The sequence below is a fragment of the Podarcis erhardii genome, assembly GCF_964252035.2.
Source record: "Podarcis erhardii genome assembly, chromosome: 5".
Lineage (NCBI taxonomy): Eukaryota > Metazoa > Chordata > Lepidosauria > Squamata > Lacertidae > Podarcis > Podarcis erhardii.
Genome location: NC_138509.1, coordinates 77,224,879 through 77,247,015, shown reverse-complemented (window position 1 = coordinate 77,247,015; position 22,137 = coordinate 77,224,879). Strand labels below are relative to the sequence as shown.

Here is a 22,137-nt window from a genome sequence, read left to right as displayed (position 1 = left end):
TAACTAAATGCATAATGGTGGGTGTGGGTCTCCGCCCCCCCGCCATCCTAGAAACTAATATACTGTTATATTTTTTGTGGGATACCTTGACTCCTGTTCTAATTATGGGTTGCCAGACATTGAAATTAGCATGTTAAAATACAAGCCATGTTAAAAAAACAGAGATGGGCTGGCTTCCTGATGAAGCAATTGCCTTGAGAGATGGACCATTAAAAGACCACAAAGAAATGGGCGATGACCATTAACGGAGACACTGTGGGCCAACAGCAAATGGGGAAAGCCCCTCCTGAGGTGAGGGATAGTTAGCAAACACAAAAAAAACCAGTTTCAGGAGTGAGGAACAGAATTGCAGTGTGCAGTGGTAGAGTAAGAAACATTTTTCCTCACAGTGAAAAAATGAAACTGCCCACCTGACCAGAGGCAGGGCAGGATGGCTCTTTTCCCCGGAAAAGGAGGCAAGACCCTGCCTGCCCAGTCCAGTGCAAGGAGTAATCTTATTCACTGAATGACTTCCACTCCACTCTGGCAAATGGAAAGTGCAATTCCAGTTTGGACACTTTAAAACACGGAGGGCTAACCTGTGGCCCCTCCAGATGTTGATGATTACAGCTCACACACTCATTGCCCATATTCCATGCTGGCTAAGGCTGATGGGGGATCTCAACAAAATTTGGAGGGTCATGGGCCAACCATTTCCGCTTTGTACACTTTGACTTCAATTTCTTTTGAAACGATGCAGACATTGTGTGGCTATTCCACTAGAGGGCATCTCAGGCATTCATTTGGACACTCTTGTGTCCTGACCTAGGAAGAAAATACCATGTGACATAAGTACATAAGGGTTTTTTCTAGCTCTAGGTCGACTTGGTTACTTCCAAAGTTTCTTTCAGCTGCATTTAAAATGACTGCATCATGGACCACACAGAAAGGGAGTTGAGGCAGAAGGAGCCACCCACTTTTTAGCAGTTCACTGTGATTTTATTGGTGTTTCTGGTGTTGCCTGCCATCTTCAGTTTCCATTGTGGAAGAATGGGAGAATGTGTTGATTTAATAACAACACAGAATCATAGACTTGTACTGTTCGAAGGCACTTCCAAGGGTCATCTAGTCCAACCCCCTGGAATGCATAGTCATATGGGCAGGGAAGGAGCTATTCTGAAAAGGCTATTTTCCATATCATTCCCACCCACACCCCATTTAATCTACACTATGGCACTTCCTAATTTAGACACCAGGTAAGCGTGTAACGGATGGATCCCCTTGTGAATATTGACCTAATATTCCTCCTTTCACTTCTAGCACACCGTGAAAACATGAATAAGTTCAGACATTTACTTCTAATTGATTTGGAACTGGGGTTTCCAGGAAGGCAAAACTTACTCCCTTTTCATCAGGGAGTTCATGAATTCCTCTTGTCTCCATTTCAGAAGACGGACATGTCCCTTCTCCTTTATACTCAATCCCTTTTCTCAATTGTGACATTCTTATACCAAGAGAGAGAAATCAAAATCACAGTATCTAGGAAAATGTGTCTCAATCCACAAAAAGTCACACTGAAACAGAAATACAGCAGGTTAGAAACATGCAAGACCTATAAAGAAAACACCAAAATCTTTATTAAATGGAAAATGCTTTTTATTATATTCTACAGTCTTCTTATTGCATAAGGGTCACTTCTATTGTATCTGGCCAAAGAGTAAATAGAGGGACCCACTGTACTTTATTTAGTTCAGTAATACCATTTTGGAATCACAGCAAGTTATTTGCCTCATTTTGATTTACAATACTTCTGCTCAAAATTTTTACATGTATCCATATATTAGTGACAAGGAAATAAAAATGTAGCTTTGTATAGTGTTTTTAAATTAGCATTTCCAGTCTTTTATTATTAAATGATTCTATAGAACGAACCCGTGAGTTTCATTTGCCTTCTTTCTAAACACCCAGCTCCAACTCTTCTAGCTCCTTTAGGAGGGCAGCCTCTTTCTGAATTTTCTCCAGCTAGGACACATACACAGAACACACCATCAGATACTACGTAGCACAGGCAAAGGAAAAATTAAACTTGAGTACACAGAACAGTCATATCCGACAAAAGCTATCTACTTCTGAAAACCATTTCTTAACATAAATCCAGATGGGAGATTCTTGGTGGGTATCAGTGGCTCATAGTCGCAGCAGCCAAATGGAACGTCCATGTTTAGATGCTTTAGGACTCCACAGGAACTGGGTCAGAATACGTACTTTCATGGCCTGCCAATGGGCTTCCTGGAAGTATCTCTCTGGCCACTAATTAAAAAGAGGCTGTTGGGCTAGAACAGGTGTGAGGATTCTTGGGCCCTCTAACCACAAATGACATCATCCCTGGCCCCTGACCATGCTTGCTGGCGCTGATGGGAATTGTTGTTGTTGCTATTTATTAAATTTGTATACCGCCATATACCCGTAGGTTTCAGGGCAGATCACAACATATAGGTACAACGTGAAAAGCACAAAATACGTAATGGAAATAATTTAAACAATTAACTATACTAATGTATACAAGCTAAGAAAAAAATGCACTCCCCAACAAAGGCCCCTAAACAGTACCCCTGCCCACAAATGCAAAATACAAATTAACATATAACATTTAGAAACAATTTTAAACCACCCTACCCAACCAAATAAAACAGCATCCACTCAAGTTAAAAACCCCATCCCCGCTAGAACAGTAATTATAGCACAAGGGGGCTGGCCCACCCCTTCGTTCCACCCCCTTTGGTTTCTCCCCTTTGGTGGTGGCCCCAAGTTGTAGTTCAGCAACATCTGGAGGGCCTGAGGGTTCCCATACACGGGCTAGATGGAGCTTTGGTCCAATGCAGCAGAGCTCATCTGATGTGCTTACAAACACTATTCATTTCAAGACATCTGCCTGCCATGTGTGGAAAGGAGAGTCCCTTCTGTCTCTAGTCCCACATTGCAACTTTAATAGGAGCACATTCAAATAAGTTCAGAGCCTTTGTTTTGATTGCAAGAAAAAACAGAACTTATTGAATCTCGGTTCTGGCAATATTTTCAGAAGAAAACAGAATAGTGCTTTTTTACATTTACAATATACTAATAGTACATTTTAGTACTTTTAACGTGCTGTACAAGCCATCCCTAATAACAGAATAATATATGAATAGGCATACCTGGTTTTTCTCTAGCTGTTTGCCTGTAGCGGCCTGATCCTTCAGCTGTTCAATTGCTTTTAGTTTCTGCGGTGGTGGGAAAAAACACACGTTTTAAGACAACATTTGAATATTTATGCTGTAGGAATTTTTTTGGGGGGGTGGGGGGGAGAGAGGAAGTACCCTTTATTGTTCTCTAAGCATTATCTTCAAGGTCATGGATGCCTCCACGCTCCTTTGAAATATATTTTTCCCTGCGGAAAAGTGTAAACAGCACAGAGAGCCTGAGCTGTGCAGACCAAACCACAGATCAGCAAGCGGGCAGCTGAGTAATTAAAATGCACACTGATTTCTTGCTTTCCTAAAGGAGAAATGGTAGGTTCAAGCATTCTGTTGAGAGCAACAGCCGTCATATAGATTGCTGCTCTGCACCCTGGAGTGGTGGCTGCTGAATGGAAAGGATTTTGTGCCACATTAGTTTATTGCAGGCATAGGCAAACTCGGCCCTCCAGATGTTTTGGGACTACAACTCCCATCATCCCTAGCTAACAGGACCAGTGGCCAGGGATGATGGGAGCTGTAGTCCCAAAACACCTGGAGTGCCGAGTTTGCCTATGCCTGGTTTATTGCAAGATCAGAGAGCATATCTAGATAAGAACATTGTGCCTATCCCCACTTAAAATTGCTCTTCCAGATGCTTCACATCCTTTTCTGCTCCAGAAAGAAGAAGAGCTGGGGGACCATTCGGATTTTTTTTTGGGGGGGGGGGACAGCAAGGAAGAACTGATCACCCCTCTGCACCACTGCTCTCAATTTTGCAGGTTCCCACCCTTTTTTTAAATAATAATACTTGCATGTGTGTCTGCTGCATTTTCCCTACTTTTGGCACGCACAGGACTTCTCATCTAGCCTGTCTAGCAGTTGCCACGCTATTTCTGATACAATAGGGAAGAGACTGGAGGACTTTGGCTGCCTTGGGGAACATTGGCTCTGTACTTAATAGCCCTAATTGTGCACCTATGCATTATGCTATAATAATAATAATAATAATAATAATAATAATAATAATAATAATGATGATGATGATGATGATGATGTTAGATTGTGAGAGAAGTGACAGCTGTTAGGTACTGGGGGTTGGGGTTGGAGAGAAGACCTTTTGCCAGAACAGACAAGCTTCTTCATTAGAAAAGCTCCCCACCTTCTTCAGGTTCTTTATCTTCTTATCAACCTCAGGATCTCCTGATGTTATGGAGGGAGCAGCATTCTGCGATGCGTTCTGTACTGGTGAGGCCGGAGTAACTTCCTGGCTCCCTTCAGCTCTGGCTTCCTGTAAAAAAACAACAAATTAAATCAACATCTGGAACAATGTCTTTCGTATACAACCCCGTGGGACATTTACACGAATGGTATGCATGTTAAGCTCCCCAGAATGTTGGAATTCAGCACGTTTTGGCTCTGTTCAGGGTATAGGTAAACAGGTTTAGAAAATGTGAATGCAACCGTTTGCTCAAGAGAACTGAAGCAGCAGCCATACCTGTTTGGCAACTTTCTTTGCCTCGTGCTTCCTTTGATTTTTGAGTGCTGTTTTAGATAAAGGTTTATCGCCATTTTTTGATCTCATGTTCTGCGGTGGTTCATCCTCATGCTAAGAGAAAGCAAAGGGGGACGACGACAAAATTACCATAAGAAAACTCACACATAATTATCTGCTGCCTGATAAGAGGGGCTTGTGTTGTTGTTTTTTATGTTCACTTACATCACATGTCTTATAGCAATGCCACAACTATACAACCCCTACACTAGGGATGGGAAACCTGTGGCCCTACCAGGTGTGGTCAAACTCCAACTCCCATCAGCCATAGCCAACGTCACCAATTATGATGGGAGTTGTAGTCCAACATCTGGAGGGTCTCATGTTCTCCATCTCAGCCCTACAAAAGAGGTCTTACTTCCATGTTAAGAAATTGTGTGAAACCCATGTAGATTGTCACTTATTAGTGTGTGTGCATGTGCATTACTCAATTATGATTATCTGTTTCAGGGTTCACAAAATATCCTGGGTACTCCCAGGATAATTCTATCCACTATAAAGCTGTTAAGGGGCTGGTGGTGAGCTTATGTCACAGAAAGCAACTTTTGTGGGTGAGAATGACATGTTATAGAGAGAGACAACACTGAAATGTGAAATGTCTGTCATTCTATCTGTTTCCTCTCTCTCTCTCTCTCTCACACACACACACACACGCACACACACATATTTTGAAAGCAATTATTCCTTATATGTCCAGTTTTTTAAAATTCCATCTTGATTAAAAAGTTGGTCGACTTGCCAAGGGACAGATCAATCCTTTTATGGGCCACGCGTGGCCTATAGACAACCAGCTGGTCATTCTCAATCTATATTATGCACAAGGATTCCACAGAATTTATTGCGCAAGTGTTGCTTCTGTGCATGGGAAGTGAAAACTTTTGAAGCATCCATTTCAATAAAGACAGCCGGCAGGGGAGGGGAAGAACAGTTCTCTTCTTCAATTTTGCTTTTGTGTTTCAGGGGATGCTTGTTTCATTTCCACTGCTGCAGCCTTATTACTAACCATCCAAACATTTTTACCAGTCATCTTTGGCTTGCAAGAGACGACCATCTTATGAGTAAAAAAAAAAACTGGTATAAAAATCTGCAGTCAGTAAGTGGAGTAATCTCAGGAAGGAGGAAGAGGGAGCCAAGTCTCTTCTTCACCAGCCGGCTGTTTCCATGCTGCCCTTCGAGGAAAGGGCTTCCTTACTTCCACAACCAGTACAGAATCCAAGCGGCTGGCAAAAGCGAAAGAGAGGGCTCAGTTTCTCCTTCACAAGTCTGCTTGCTCACCTAGAAGGAATTCCAGACTTGCCTGTGGTAACCAAGTGAGGGTTTAAAGACTGCACTACTGGTATTTCAGGTACACCTTTAAACCTTCATAAAATAATAAAGACAAGAGCTTTCCCCCTCTTCACTGTGCAGCTTAATTTTTTAATATATCATGTAGGTTAAATCCCCTAATGTTACTTGATTCCTAGCCTGCAGTCCCCTAAGTAACGCCCACTTAACTATGGGAAGACCCCCAATGAACTTAATTCTGAGTGGACATGTATTACCAGGGACGTCCAATTCCAATGTACTGCAATCTACTCACAGTATAAAAAAACTGGCAGTGATCTACCCATTGTCGTTGGGAAGGGGGAGAAGGGGATCACTGAGGGGCCAGAGATCTACCGGGATCTACCAGGAAGACCCCACGATCTACCAGTAGATCACGATCTACCTGTTGGACATGCCTGTATTAGACTGTGCTATGAGCAACTTTAACCCACTACACACCTTAAAAAATTCAAAGAAGCTTAATATGTTTCTCAATGACCAGTTTTGTTCCTCTATCACATGCAATTAGGATTACATCAGCCTTCTTTCATAACAAACCTCTTATTAACTGTGCTTATGGAGTTAGTAAGAAATAAGTCACTTGCAATGACCAGCAGTGTGGGAGAAACCAACACTCCTTTCAGTGCTGGTAGTCTCAGGTTACGCTCTTTCAAAAAGAAAATAAGAAAGAGGAAGTAAAGAGCTATGTTCTCAAACCTGTTTTTGAATACTGAAAAAGGAAAATAGGAGATTAATGACTCTCTACATAAAAGGCAAATGCAGATTAATATAGGTTTCCCATTCATTATAGCTAGGAGACGAAGAACTATGGGACTACCTTCCTGGAACAAATTCTCCTCTCCTATCTGAACTGCGGTTAAGGAATGCATTGGCACCTCACACGACAAACAAGGAAAAAAATACCCAAGGGTCATTTTGTGCAAATAAATGTAGGAGGGAAAACCCTGTAATGCCTGGGCAGGAAAAGCGACAAGACCTTATATTTGAGATGAAGGCATAGTAGTGACTCTGTATGTGAACTGACACAGGAAGCGTTAAATTCGTAAATCACAGAATCATAGAACTGTAGAGCTGGATGAGGCCACAAGGGTAATCTACTCCAACCCTCTGAAATGCAGGAATCTTTTGCCCAACACTGGGCTTGAACCCACGACCCTCATGCTCTAACAGCTGAGCTTCAGCCCTATAACTGAGGATGCAGCTGGGCTAGAGAGATAAGAGCTATCAGCAGTAACCGAACAGATAATAAAAAGAAAAGCACAGCATATTATTATTTAGACGGCTACTGTGATTCAGTTACTGCAACTTAGATTCTGTTTGAAATGTATCATGCCTTCGAGTCTGTGTTCTTGCATGACACCCACAAGCATTATAGTTTCCCATTTATACTAGGAAATACCAGCTCCATGGTATCTTTGAAGTCGTAACCTAGGGTTCTCATATTTTGGTAGGGTATCAGTGCCTTAAACATCTTCCAGAGAAGCAAGAATCCAACAAATGAATGAAGGACTCTGGAGTCAAAGCCAGAACTCTGCATGCTGGCAGCTGTGGGAAAGCCCTGCAGGCTGTATAAATGGTACCCATTTGCATGCGTGTCCCAAACAAGTTTTGAGAGGTTATTATGTTAGGAAGAAAATGATATTTCAGTGAATAGTACTGCTCTTGTATAATATTTTTAGTGACTGCTAACAAGCAGGCTCGCAGCTGTTCAGAAGTAAGCCCTGAGGAATTAATTCTTCGTACTACTATAAAAGGATAAAACCTAATTTGCCATCAAGCTTAATTACTGCCACTTTTCTTTAACTTTCCTTTCGCTCTGTCATCTCAAGTCTTTAAAATGTTGTTGGGAGGTGCTTTCCCCTTCTCCACTATTAAGATGTGAGCAATCCATGGGATGCTTGCTTAATAAACCCCCATTAGTGTCAGAACCCATCAGGGATATGGTCATAACTGTTTAATCCTCATGGGAAAGAGAGGCCAATTACCAGAATCTCCTTGTGCAATTGGCATCTCCTGTGAGCCCCTTTTTCCCTGTGACACAACAGGGATACTGCTTGATCATGGAACAGGCTCGCATGATGCAGCAATAGGGAGAACAAATGATGGAGCAAGCTTGTTTTCTTCCCCTCCGGAGGAACGGAACCAATGGCTTCAAGTTACAAGAAAGAAATTCTGACCAAAGATCAGGAAGAACTTTCTGATGGTAAGCGCTGATCAACAATGGAAGGGACTCCCTCGGGAGATTGTGGACTCTGCTTCATTGCAGGTTTTTAAGCACAGCATGGATGGCCACCTGTCAGGGATGCTTTAGCTGAGATTCCTATATTGCAGGGGATTCAACTAGATGACCTTCCAACTCTTACAATTCTATGATTACAGGGATGAGGAACCGGTAAAGAAGAATTCAGAGGAAGTGCTGCAGATAATGTACCAACAAATTCAAAGCATCTGGTAATGAATTTGTGGGATTAAATCCCAACCATATTCATTCTTTTAAAAATAAAAAGGGCTACATGGTTTGAAACTTCTCTGCCATTGTTGAGCTAAACCAAGTGTCTATCCTGGTGATGTGCCAGCAAGGCCTCCTACAATTGTAGTTGGTTTACTTTATGAAGGTTTACAGCCTGATTTGCCCAAAAGAGCCAAAATTTCTTCAAAAACAGGAGCATTTTCACAGAAATATATTTATTTGTTTTGGAAATATGAACTATATGTTAAAATTATAACGGTTAATGTGCCACTTTTTTAGGTGACTGAAGGCCTTTATATTAAAAATAAAGTTGGGGGAAGAAGTTACTGTACTTCTATTGCACAGCCTGTTTGAAAAGAAATGAGTATTTAAGATTACCATGCCTTTACTCCCACAGACTGAAAAAACAACAACCATGTACTGATCTGACAGCAGAAAAACACTTGTGCAAACCAGTGCTTACATATACCTTTCCTATATTATGTGTACCTCAGCGGCTTTTATAAACAATACATGATTATAGTTAGGTGGGGCAAGTGGGTAGGGGAATCCAATCTTGGCATTTGCAAAGTTCTAGTTAAATGGCCTTCAATAGTGCTAATTACCAGTTGAAGCGGAAGAACAAAGGACTGGATTTAATATCGTGCCCCCTACCCTTTCCCAGAGCTGGGAAGATATTTTTCAGCAAGACATTTTACAACAGAGGCAGCAGTTACTTACAAGTTTAGAGCTAGTCACAGGTTTGTTTCTCAGAGCTGGGGGCCTGTAAGCTTGGGCAGCCTTGGGCTCGTCGTTCGGCGCTTTGCTCGGAACAGCATATGTTACCGCCTTCGCTGGAAAGACGCCATCCAAAAAGGGTTGCCAGGCAACTTGCCAAAGTTCTGCGTTCTGCTGGACTTCATACTTGTATAGGACAGGGCCTGTGTAATGCCAGATCTTGTACCCATTCCCAACCCGCAGCCTTGGAGAACATGTAGCTGTTACAATATGTTCCCCATCAGGGCACCAGGCAAAGTACGTGGAATCCGAGGCCTGTGGTTTGGAAATGAGTTTGTAGTTTTTAACGTCCCAAACGTCCAGTTGCCCATTGAGATTCCCAAATCCAGCTAAGACTAAGATGTGTCCTTGAGGGCTGTAGTAAGCAGCATTGTGTGGGCCGGTTCCAAAGTCAAACACGGGGTCGCATTTCAGATTGAAGATTGTAGCCTTGGCAGGCATAAAACCATAGACGACACAAAACTCTGTGGAATTGGGGCTCCAGGTTGCATCATAAATAGGACCATTTTTTGCTAGAGAAAAAGGAAACAGTTGAATTTTTTAAAAACTGTTATCTACATGTGCCTGAAGAAGGAATTGATTTTGAAGAACAGTTACAAGTCATGTTAGTTTCTCTTAACAAGCATAGGTATAATGTTAGCCTCCTTAAAACTGCAAGATATTATAACAGGCCACCACAACTTGTAAACTGTGAAGCTGAAAACAGCCTTATTGTTCCTTAGCAGAGTGATTCAATAATCTTTTTTTTGCTGCCTCTTTCGGATTGCATGTGTGAGTGCACACACACACACTGAAGGTGTGTATTTGTGTGTGGATTGTCAAGCATCTAGACACCACACTGTATGCCTGCTGTGCTACAGTAGCCTTGGAAGTACATAAGTTACTCAGGCCTACATTAGACTGTCATTATTCTACCACAGCCGGATAACCGCATCTCTCCTGCCACTACTGAGGAGCAGCAGCCAGCGAGTAGCCTGGCCGCGTGATGAGAGAAACACCTCCTTATTCAGTGGCCAGAACACTGCCCAAGTTTCTTTCAGCAGGATTAGCCCTGAAAGGCTATTCCACAAGGGTCGCACATTTTTCTTTGTTTAGTTAATTCATTGCAATTAAAAACCTTAATCGGTTAAAACGGTCTACATGTTTTACAGATTTAAAGAGTAGTCTCATTAGTAGTAAACACTCTGGATATCGGGGCATTTGAAAGTATTGCAATTGGTCCAGACCCTGTTAAGAGGGCTTTACTTTCTTAAAATGAACAGATACCTTTTTCTTACTTAAGTTGTCACACCCCAACTATCACGTGCTCAAGATGGATGATCTGTTTAAGCTTTGTAATATATACACATATGTTGAATTATAATAAGTACGACAGATTAAAAGCAATTCAACAATTGGGGGGTGGGGCTTTAAAACTGATTTGGAGTCCTAGTTTTAACCACTTTCTTTTCCCAATTCAAGAATCAGGGGCTCCTTAATGGAAATAGGTGCTCTATCCTGTCCCCATCTCCTCTCTATAATCCACACTTTCGAGCTCAACTCTTATACTATCCTCACTTCTTCTGAATTAATAGAACTTCAGATAGAAAAAGTCCAAACGAAAACATTCCAAAGGAATTTAATCTGTACAAGGTTGGTCATTAGAGCAAACACAGGAGATGGAAGTTTATTTCCAAAGAACATTACAGATCTTTTAGCATATATGGAGGACGATTTTTCAGTTCATTATACAATTACTAGGAGAGTCACTTACGTAGTTGTACGACAGCACTTTCCCCATTCGTTGCGATGTAATGCAGATTTTGTTCTCCGTAATATGAAGCTCCCGTTTTATCAACTTCTGTACTAGCGATTACAAGCACAGCAGTAGCTATTTGGACATAAAAACAACAATAATTAAATGTTTCAGAAAGCAAACTACCCAATGATATTAATTTAAGGTTCAATAAAATGAAACTGGAATGCATAGCAGGGGCAGCAGCTCTTAAAGTACCAGCTGCTGGCGGTGGAACAACAACAGAGAGAGCAACAGTTTCTTGCAGGCACTGTGGAAGACAGGATGCTGGGCTGGACAGATCCAGCAGGGCTCTTAGGTTCTTACATGTTGAACCCCCTGCTTCTCACTGACCAATTTGTACAGACTGTGGGGAAACCAGCAGCCTGGTAACATTTTCTGCTTTACTTGCTGCAGCAAAGGACTGTTTCACCATAGCTGAAGAATCATCATTTAGCAAGATAAATCCAACTTACAAATCTGCCTAATTTGTTTTTGAAATAGAGCTCATGTGCCATGGTGCACAGATCAGCCATCAGAGTTGTATTCGCACCGAGTTTATATATATGTCCCAAAGACCGTTTATGGTCACTGTGCTTGCTATAGTAATGCCACAACCCACCTCCACCCAACGTGTTTGCTTCCTGACCAGTATACAGTGGTACCTCGGGTTAAGTACTTTATTCGTTCTGGAGGTCCGTTCTTAACCTGAAACTGTTCTTAACCTGAAGCACCACTTTAGCTAATGGGGCCTCTTCCTGCTGCTGCACGAATTTCTGTTCTCATCCTGAAGCAAAGTTCTTAATCCGAGGTACTATTTCTGGGTTAGCGGAGTCTGTACCTGAAGCGTATGTAACCTGAAGCATATGTAACCCGAGGTAAAATTGTACTATGTACAACTCACTGGAATACCAGCAACCCTAGCGTGCAAGGACTGGAGTTAACTCACAGAAACAAAGCAAAATATTCCTTTGCATGTGCAAAAGGCACTCTGCACATTAACGTGATACTGTTGGAGAACTATAAAATGTGCCACGAAGTTGTATTTTCTTGGCAAATCTTCGAAGACTGCATTACCGGTCAAAGAATTACAAACACCCATTTATTACAGAATCCCTTGAGACATTTTTAAAGACAGGCAATACATTTGGAAGCTGTATAGCAGAAGCTCCACTTAGAATGAATGGAAGATTTGCACAATTCATGTTGTTTGTCAATTTAGTCTGTCTCAATGGCTTTTGAGTAGTGCCTGTTACTCAAAAGCAAGTCTGATTGCACTCCCAATGAAGCGTGCCTATGACTGCTGCATGCTGGGAGTTACAGGGAATGGGACTGGTCTAGAAGAGTAGCTGCAAGTATAGTTTAATTGCCATAGAAGAAAATTGCAATTAGCACTTAGAATTACAAAACACTTGCACTAGTTACCTACACAGAAGAGCACAGAGAATCAATACATTCATTTCTTGACAGATAAAGACAGGGGAAATTTGAAATTTCTTATACCTTTACTATTCCACAGCATCGTCACCTTATCAGCTTTAAAGAAACTCTTGTTGGCCAATGCAGATTGCGGGCCTCCAAAGTTTGGGTACTGATAGAGCCTTACGAAAGATGGAGCTCCTTTGCTTCCAGGAACATAGACAGCAACCTGTGTCAATAACATTTAATCAGCTTGGTAATACAATTCTTAAGAGCAGCACAAAAGACAGAAGTGGAATAATTCATAAACCTTTTCAGGATTCCTATGAAATTAAAATGGTCGAAGAAATAAAAATCAAAAGGAGGCACCTTAGTTGGCTGATCCCCTGGCGATATCACAAAATCGGTGACTTTTTGCAAATGAAGTTTATTTGCAATTGTACCTGCAAAATCATAATTTTACTCAGGTTAATAAAAGTTACCTAAATAATTGTTAGATTGTGCTGCTTATGAGCCTATGCCAGTGGCAACTAAAAAGCAAACACACACATAATGGTAAAGGCCTTCTTGACATAGTAGAATAACCCCTTCAAAATTGGTTTACACTAAAGCTATATATTCTCACAGCATGATGCAAGTATATCACATCTATCTATCTATATTGGAGCAACAAACCACGTTTTCTACAACTCTTAAAGCTTTTTCAGCTAAACTGTCTATATTTTAAGGGTGCGTTCAAAAAGTAAGTTTATACATGCATTCAGGCACAACTCAAAGCAGTTCCTCAGCTTAAGTGTGGTCCAACCTCTTCTCTTAGCTATGTTCTTGAGTAGAGGTGAGGAACCTTAGACCTAAGAATTGCATATGGCCCTCCAGGTCTCTGCCAGGCTCTCAGAAATCCCCCAACACCATACCCCTCACCAGACCTACTCTGCACCATCCTTGTATTGATGTAAAATACCATGAAATGTGTAATAATCTCCTGCTTGCCTGTATGGAGGATGCAGCAATGTGTGGGTGCAAGTAGAAACTTCTGACTTTTGCATGGCTGGAATGCAGCCTGTACAAAAGTATCACACACTTTTTTGCCTCTGGCCCTTGCCCATCTCTGGTACACATCCTTGCAAAAGGTTCCCCTATGAGAGAGCTTGGTCCTTGGGCTTTTCTTGAGTAAGTTAGCTACTTTGCTTCAGGCTGTCTTCACACTGTTGAATCAAGTACTCCTATCTCTTTTATGTACAGTGGTGCCCCGCAAGACGAATGCCTCGCAAGACGGAAAACCCGCTAGACGAAAGGGTTTTCCGTTTTGGAGGCGCTTCGCAAAACGAATTTCCCTATGGGCTTGCTTCGCAAGACGAAAATGTCTTGCGAGTTCCTGCGGGGTTTTTTCCCTCCCCCCCCTTTCCTAAGCCCTAAGCCGCTTATCAGCTGATCCGCTAAAAGCCGCTAAACCGCTAATAGCGCTAATCCGCTAAGCTGTCAATGGGCTTGCTTTGCAAGACGAAAAAACCGCTAAACGAAGAGCCTCACGGAACGGATTAATTTTGTCTTGCGAGGCACCACTGTATCTGAGTCTGCCTCCAAATACCAATACATTTCCCAAAGGGCAAGCAGCATCCTCCCTTAATGCTTAAACTAGACATTGGGCATGAGTCCCTACTGCTGATGCCTTGGCAAATTCCAAGCGTAAGGCACTACTCATGATTGGTTATGGCATCTGCAACAGGTTCAGCAAAGTTACATGTGCAAGACTGTCTACCTGGAGCCCAGGTTTGGCTGCGGCTTACCAGGACTCATTGGCCCTCAATGTGAACGGGTGTGTCTGCACTGCCAGTGTGATGTTGTTGCATCACATATGGCAGATGGCTACTCTACCTCATATCTGCCTCTGTCACCACGTTCAAGTTGCAACCGTTTACACTTGCCTTGGAGAAAGTTCCATTGACCACAGCGGGACTTACTTCCGAGTGAACTTACACAAGGTTGCTCTCTTAAGATTTTGTCTCTCATTATCTTCCATGCATCTCTGGCTGAACCACAGGAGCAATTAATTCACAGACCTACCTGGCATTGCTGCCCCCTCTGTAAGGACCACTCTCTAAAAACGTTTTTCAGAACTATTTCTGATTTTCATCCATTCAAGTATTTCTTAGGTATTAAGCCAATGTGGATTTTGTACTATAGAAGGGAACTTCAAAACTGTATCAAGACGCTCAATAAACGCTATGGTTCCCCAGAATCGGTCAACTGTGATAAATGCAGGCGCTCAAAACACAAGAGAAATAAAGGCAAACTAAAAGGGAAAGCTTATCTAGAGAACAAGAAAGGGCTTGCATACTGAAGTTGTTGTTTTCAAAGAAGTGCAGTTCATTGTTAACACTCCTGGCGCATATGCTTTCATCATCTGACCAGCAAGGACACCTAATGGTTAGAGAGGGGGGCAAGTGATTTAGAAACGTGGTTTGAAAATGTTTAGGAATTATTAAATTAGAAAATGGTTACTGGTGCTATTTTTCAATTATCCCACTGCTTTCATCCTGGTCTGCTAAGACAGGCTGACATCCAATGACATCGCCTCACCAACAGAACAGATTTCCCTTGTGCAGTGAAACACATACTTCCTCTCTTTACTCTGCAACCCCCTACATGCCCCAAAAATCTGCTCTGGGAGTTTAGGGGACCTTTTGGAGCAGATTTGTGTTGGAGGAAGTCCTACTGCATGAGTAGAAGTTTTCTTCCGTGATGTCAAATATTGTTCACCATCTACAGGGTTGCTTGAAATGAAATATACCATGTTATGAACTGCAGAACAAAATCAGATACTGCAATACTGCAACTTCAAGTACAAAAGTTTTCAAGTCGCTTTCACGAATTATCCTGAATGCTACTTACCAGTTCTGCATCTTTTTCTGGATGAACGATTTTAAGAGCTTTCCAGTATTCACATCAAAAAGTTGAAGGTTGGGCACTCCTGCTCCTCCATCTTTAGAAGCTACAACAAACAACATATATTGCAGTGGTGGCCTTCAAAATAAGCACTGGATCTCCTTCCCTAATTTACAACATCCTGACCAGGGGTTCTGTTGATGCGTTTTGTTAATGCCTTATAGGGAATCCTATACTAGAGGCTAGCACACAAGGACAAGAAAACAGGATGTTTCCTTTAGCATTTGCTTTCGCTGATCCCATATCTGTAAGTATGAAAAAATATTTTCCTTCTTAAACAAACCTAGACACAACAGTTTCCCCCCGAAATAAAAATTCTCAGTCCCTGCCACTCTTTAGAGATGCAATACGTAAGTTTATTTAAAAGCCTTTATAAACCTCTTAATAGTTCATAAATGGTTCAAAAGTAGTGTGCAGTCTAAAAAAAATGTAGTTAAAACTTTAAAACAAAAAGGCAACCTAAAGCCAGTAAAACAGCAATATAGAAACACATAAAAGTATGTAAAAAGTGATTACAGCAGATATTCAGAAGATTCAATCACATAAAATTGGGTCTAATCTTAGAGGGTCAGCAAAAGCCTGGGCTTATCCTATCAGATAAATTTACCCTCTGATGTCAAAATCCTTTGTAGATGCATTTTTTTGGCAAGAGTCACTCTATTCTTTGCTTGAGTTCATCTGGAACTAGTTGTGCCAAACAGTAATACATTTACTCTCCATTTGCGGGCCAAACGAGATGCGACATGGGAGATTCAACTGCAGATCTGCCAATGCCATTTCCTTTTACCTAAGAGCAGCCACAGGGGAAATGGAATCAGGGCTGCTGCAGTGCTGGATGAATTTTTTTAACCCGTTCCCTGGTTTAGATGCTTGGTCTCTGCCCACCCGAACCGCTGTCACTAGCAACCACTGTCTGGGGTGGGTAGACAAGCAAGATCTCTCTCCCCCTACCTCACAGCTAACAGCAGTTTTAGGGGAACAATTTAAGCGGGGAAAACTGCAGGGTGTGTGTTAATCCATTCCCTGTGCTATGGTTCTCATCTAAACCCCTAACTCCCTCCCCAGACACATACAAACACACACACACTCCTGCCTTTAGAGAAAGAAAATAGCATCACATCTAATTGAGTATGGGCTGGTTTTAGTTGGGGGCATGATGTCTGGAAGGCCTTGAACTGTGTTGGATGATGAATCAGACATAATGACTTTTTGGTGCCTTACATCAGTATGATTCTTTCCATTATTATTATAAACTTACTATAGCCTTCCCCAACCTGCTGCTCTAGGCTACAGCTCCCATCACCGTGCATAATGGTTTTATGTGTTTCAAAACTGAAGTGATTTTTATCTATTTTAAAATTGCATTTTTTTAATTGTAGTGATTCTTATCTATTTTATAACTGTACTTTCCACTTGTTGCTACCCACCGCTGGTGAAAAGCAGGTAATAAATTTTACAAATATATAAGCCCTCATTGGCCATGCTGGCTACAACTAATGGAAGCTGGAGTTAAAAACATCTGATGGGCACAAGATTGGGGAAGGCTGGCTAACACTAACAACAGAGAATAAGCGGTGGGGGGGGGGGATCCTAAGGAAAAAATGCAAGTCCCTCTCCTGAAGAGCTTGCAGTCTATATTGAAGGGCATAGCAATGGGAAATTAGAAAAAGGAAAGGCAAGGGTAGCATACACAACTTATTACTATGACACTTCGGAAGGAGGCTTCTTTTTCTTCTGTATTCTTACAATACCTAGCATACGAAAGGTTGCCGTATTTATGAACCTTCCAGTGTTTACAACATGCATGACTGCAGCCCTGTTTACACTGAAGGAAGCTGGAGCAGACACCTGAAGTACTCACTTGTGTAGGGCTGCCATGTTACCAGGACATTGCTCTTTGGAGAGAATTCAAGGCAAACTGTCTTTGGCTGATCAAAAGAACGCAGCACCTCATGGCTGGTGACATTCACGATGTTTACTCTGGAACCAAAAGAGGTAACTTCAACAAAGCTTGATTAGGGTGGTTAATTAATAGCAGGCTTTATTTGTTCAGTGCCAAATTTGCTTTCTTTTGAACCACCTAATAGAATATAGAACTATTTTTCCAATTACCATACTGTTCAATATTTCACTAATATAATATTTTTTTCCTATCAAGGTTGCATTCCTTTGGGGGGGGGGGTAACCTAGCAATAGTATGACAGCAACAGGCAGATCCAAGGCCAAAGGTAGATAGGGCAACCCTTCTCTCTCTGCCACCTCTTTCCACCATTTTGTTCCCTCCCAGACAATCACATATTAGGCTGAGGGCTGCAGGTTGCCCGCTGCTTAAGTTTCCTCAGTGTGTAACCACCAAACTCCAAACCTTCAAAGACTCGTGTGCACACGTTTCACTACCATGCCCTTGAGACTAAAGTCATGCAAGAGTCACATTGCAAATGACTGTGATAAGAGAACCTCTCTATTTTTGGCCTATTCACACACTACTTCGTCCCAATTGGCTCAAAGTAAGATTGGGGAGCTGGCCTCAGGTTAAACAGTAACAGTCCCATCTGCTATTTGTTAAGTGATATCTAAACTGCTGAGAATGGCACACATGTGCAATACAATACTCCAAGAACGACAAAACAGAACTAACATCTCTGGAAATGTACTAATTCAAAATGGAAAGGGGAGGATATTCAGTTTCAGAAACTACAATCCTACACATGCTTAGGTCAATGCATTTCAGTAAGCTAAACCTGCCCAACTGCATCCATGATTCAAGCATTTTTGGCTGTCAATCCTACCAATCTAATCCTACCATCTGGAAAGCAATGCGTAAATTAGACAGAATTGTATGTGTTGGTAAAGCTTTAATCCTGTCCACTCTTCCTGGAAGTTCAATTGAGAACTGACTGAGGTTGGTTTTGAATGAACATACCTACAAATACACGTATTTGTAGCAATTTTCCTTCCTCAAGCAATTTTTTTAACACACTTTGCACAATTTTATATAGGCCCCCAAACTTCTTAACAAATGTTTAAAAAAGAAGGAGTTATACTGACTGTTCTCCATTGCACCAAGCAAAAAGGGAACCATCCTTGCTGAAAGCAAAAACTTTGCTGTTTTTCCCAGACTCCCTGGAAAAACAAATACATGTCTATCACAATTAAAGTATATGACACAAAATGCATAGAAAAATATTAATAGACTGTGTTCGATAAATATCCCTAGCAGTATATAAGTATACCAATTCTTACTTGTTATTGATTAACATCTGAATTTAATCAATTAGATATAGTTTTGATCATTTATGTGAAGCATTATCCATCAGTTGCTACGACCTCGTAAAGAGATCTCCTTGACCAGGCTGTCCTTGACTCATAACATTGGATCCTATTATTACTGATTTTTTGTTTTTATACTGTTTCACTGTTTTCTATGTTGTATCTTTGTTTTTATGACACTGTTTTATTGTCTTTGTGTTATGCTTTTGCTTACAATGTTTTAGAAATGCTTTCAATAAATAAATAAAATTCCAATTCAAAATAGCACTTAACAATAGAGAAAAGTGAAGTACCTTTGAAATGCTGTATTCTCTGTGAAAAGAGGAGGCCCATTCACCATATAGAGTCCTTCAGATCCTCGCACTAGCAAAAAAAAAATAGCATTTATTTCACACTAATAGAATTAGCACTTAATGTTTACATAACAAAAGCCTATTTTAATGATCATACCTCACATTAATAAGCTGAGATATTAATATTAGTAGGTGCCCCTTTGCTCCTCAAGCCTCCAAAAACAATTTCCCACTTCATCTGAATCAACTTTATAGTTTGGCAGCTTCAGAACAAGCAACAGTCATAAACTCAACTTCAAACTGTGCTTTTTCTGAAGTTGGTAGCCAGTTTCCTAGTTTGGACAAAAGGGAAATGATGGTGAAATAAGAGGCTTCCTGATTATTGATTATTCATGCTAGGAAGGAATAAGTGAAGTAGCTGTGAGCACAGGGAAGTGTTTTACTCATATCTAGGCCTATTAAGCAGAAAAATGACTGTCTGAATACAGTAAAAGTTTGAGGCTTGAATACTTGTATCTTAGCAGGGAAATGGTCAAGTTTATACTGAGAATTAGAATTGTTGATTGAATATAAATAAATGGCAGTCACACATTCACTGGGATGGGCACCTATCAATAACCTCACTGTTGCATTCTGGACCAGGTGAAGTTTCCAGAGATTTTTGAGGAAGTCTCATATAATATGGTTGACACAAAACCAAGCCATTTTTATTTAACAAACCACAGGTTAACCACAAGTTGTCTCCCAGATGATCATACAAATAAAAATTTCTCCAAAAATTGTTTCATGCTGCTCTTGTCTCATTTGCTACTGGTTCTTTGGGTGAGCAACCGGGTAGGTCATCAAACAAATACACATCTCCAAGCCGTAGTTAAAACAAACCAAGATTTGTAAGCCAACAGCAAAGCATGGCTTCAGATTATGGTTTGTTGTCCGCAATCAAGGCATAGTTAAGCTGCTGAGCAGGGTCCGTATATAACACTAACCCATGGTTTAAAGAACCATAGTTTAGTGTTATGTGCAAACTAGCCCGTTGACTTTGCTGTAGTTACTCATTATATACATAACTAAAGCAGGTCTGAGCTTCCTAGAAATGCATGCACTTGCCACACCAATGTAAGCTTGGTAAAAAGTACCCCCATCCCCCACCCCCCACAGCTGCCACCGCCTGTCCAGACATGAACAAAGCTGGGTCCAGGAATACCCCAAGACTACATGCCTGATTTTTCAAAAGGAGTACCCTATCACCAGAGCACCTATGTTTTTCTTTAAAACTTATGAGTTCTGCTTGCTATAAAAAAGAAGGGGGAACTGCAAATAAAGAACTCAATAGAAAATTGGGGCAGAAAAAAATTGCAAAGATGGCACTATCTCCTTCAGCCTAACTTTCAAAACCTGTCTCAGTTGTAACCTGGCAACCACAGTATGATACATAGGGCTCCCGCACCTTTAATTTTGTAGTTTAAGAAGGCACAAAGTTTCTCACCTCTTGCAGGATTATGGCATGACATACATTACCCTCCAAAATCATTAAAATTATAAAAAGTATAGGAACTCTGTCCTATGTTGCGTTGCTTTCAGGTACTCTAGGCTTAAATATAATGATTTTGAGATCAGGTCACATTAATGACTTAAAAATAAGTTATCTACTGGGAATTTTTACATCAAATACTGAATCCCAATAGTGCAATTACTGCATTGTTGAACCCACTTCTACATAGAAACATAAGAAGCTACCTTTTGCCGAGTCAGCTATTGGTCCATCTAACTCAGTACTGTACTTCACTGGCAGCTCTCTCTAGGGTTTCAGGAAGGAGTCTCTCCTAGTCCATGCAAATGCCAGTGACTGAACATGGGACTTTGTGCATGCAATGCAGTTGCTCAATCACTGAGCTATGGCCCTTCTACCTTAGGAGAGGCAATACAATCTGAAACTGACATCCACAGATGAGATTCAAAAGGAAGATGAGTGTGTGTATTTTGCATGTGCAACTGTCCATATCATTGCTGTAAAGCCTGATCCTATGCATATTTCCTCATTAGAAAAACCGCTTAGGATTTGCTCCACAGACTAGATGGATAGGACTGCAGCTTTACTCGTTGGTGAAGAAGCCCTATGAAACTCAGTGGCCCTCAGTCCCAGGTAAAACATCTAAGAGCCTGATCCTAGGAATGCTGAGTAGGAGGAAGCCACACTGGGTGCCTTGCCTTTTACCTCTGAGTAAGGCGATACACTCATACACGCCTGCATTTGAAGAAGCCCCAATAAGCTTTTTAGGTCTTTGCATCTAAGTAAATTAATAAGAATCTGCTTTAGACCAAGCCATGCCATTAGTCCATCAAGCTCAGTTACTGTCTTCAGTGATGAAGTCAGCGACTCTCGCGGTTCTGGACAACGATTTTAGGGGGGCGGGAGACACACAAATTCCTTTAGCTGACAACGTGTCATGCTTAACTGTCGCCTTGGGAGGCTTGCCCGCTCTTTCTGCTTAGCTTAGGAGGGCCCCTAAGTCTTGCCCCGCCTGCCTATTCCATACGGAGCAGCAGCCGCCCGCTTGAGTATGAACGCGCTCCGCTACTGAGGAACGGCGCTTCCCCGGGAGACCTTTAGGATCGCCCTGCGCGACGCGCAGGACTTCGCTCGCGCAACTCCGGCACGAGGATGCAGCCGAAACGGACACGGGGACAACACGCAGCGCCCCAGAGCAGCCGCCATAATGCACGCGGCGCTACATCGAAAAATAAAAAAAAGATTTTTTTTAAAAAACAGGCAACTTATGGATTCGCCCGCCTCAACCCACCTGCCAGAAGCGGCGTGGGTGGCGCCATCTTGAGCCAGGCCCAGCCTTTTCTCCTTCCGGGTCGCGGGGGTCACGGCTCAGGACAGTACACGTCTCTCCTCCGCCAGCTCAAGAGCGGACGCCTCTTTCCGGGGTGACGTGTAGCAACCTCTCGAGAAGGGCGGGGCGGGGAGTTTCCCACGTCACGCGGCCTCCGCCCATTTCTCCCGGCCACCTTTTAGCGTTAGACGGCGAGACGAAGAAGAAAAAAACCTGAGGGGAGAGGCGGTCGCTTCCGGGTTGGCGGCAGGCGGCTCCGCCTCCCCGCTTCCGGAG

General features: G+C 41.9%; 1 protein-coding gene across 1 annotated transcript; it reads right to left on the bottom strand.

The window, feature by feature from the left end:
- Positions 1 to 1,613: 1,613 nt before the first annotated feature.
- On the bottom strand, positions 1,614 to 21,959 carry EIF2A (eukaryotic translation initiation factor 2A). Its single transcript, XM_081862515.1, has 14 exons — positions 21,823 to 21,959; positions 19,022 to 19,091; positions 18,507 to 18,581; positions 17,320 to 17,438; positions 15,405 to 15,504; positions 14,851 to 14,933; positions 12,882 to 12,955; positions 12,597 to 12,741; positions 11,073 to 11,189; positions 9,263 to 9,831; positions 4,690 to 4,800; positions 4,354 to 4,482; positions 3,174 to 3,239; positions 1,614 to 2,001 (listed from the first exon to the last, which is right to left on the bottom strand). The coding sequence occupies exons 1-14, from the start codon at positions 21,848 to 21,850 to the stop codon at positions 1,936 to 1,938; spliced, it is 1,752 nt and encodes a 583-aa protein (XP_081718641.1). The 5' UTR covers positions 21,851 to 21,959; the 3' UTR covers positions 1,614 to 1,935.
- Between the last annotated feature and the right edge of the window lie 178 nt (positions 21,960 to 22,137).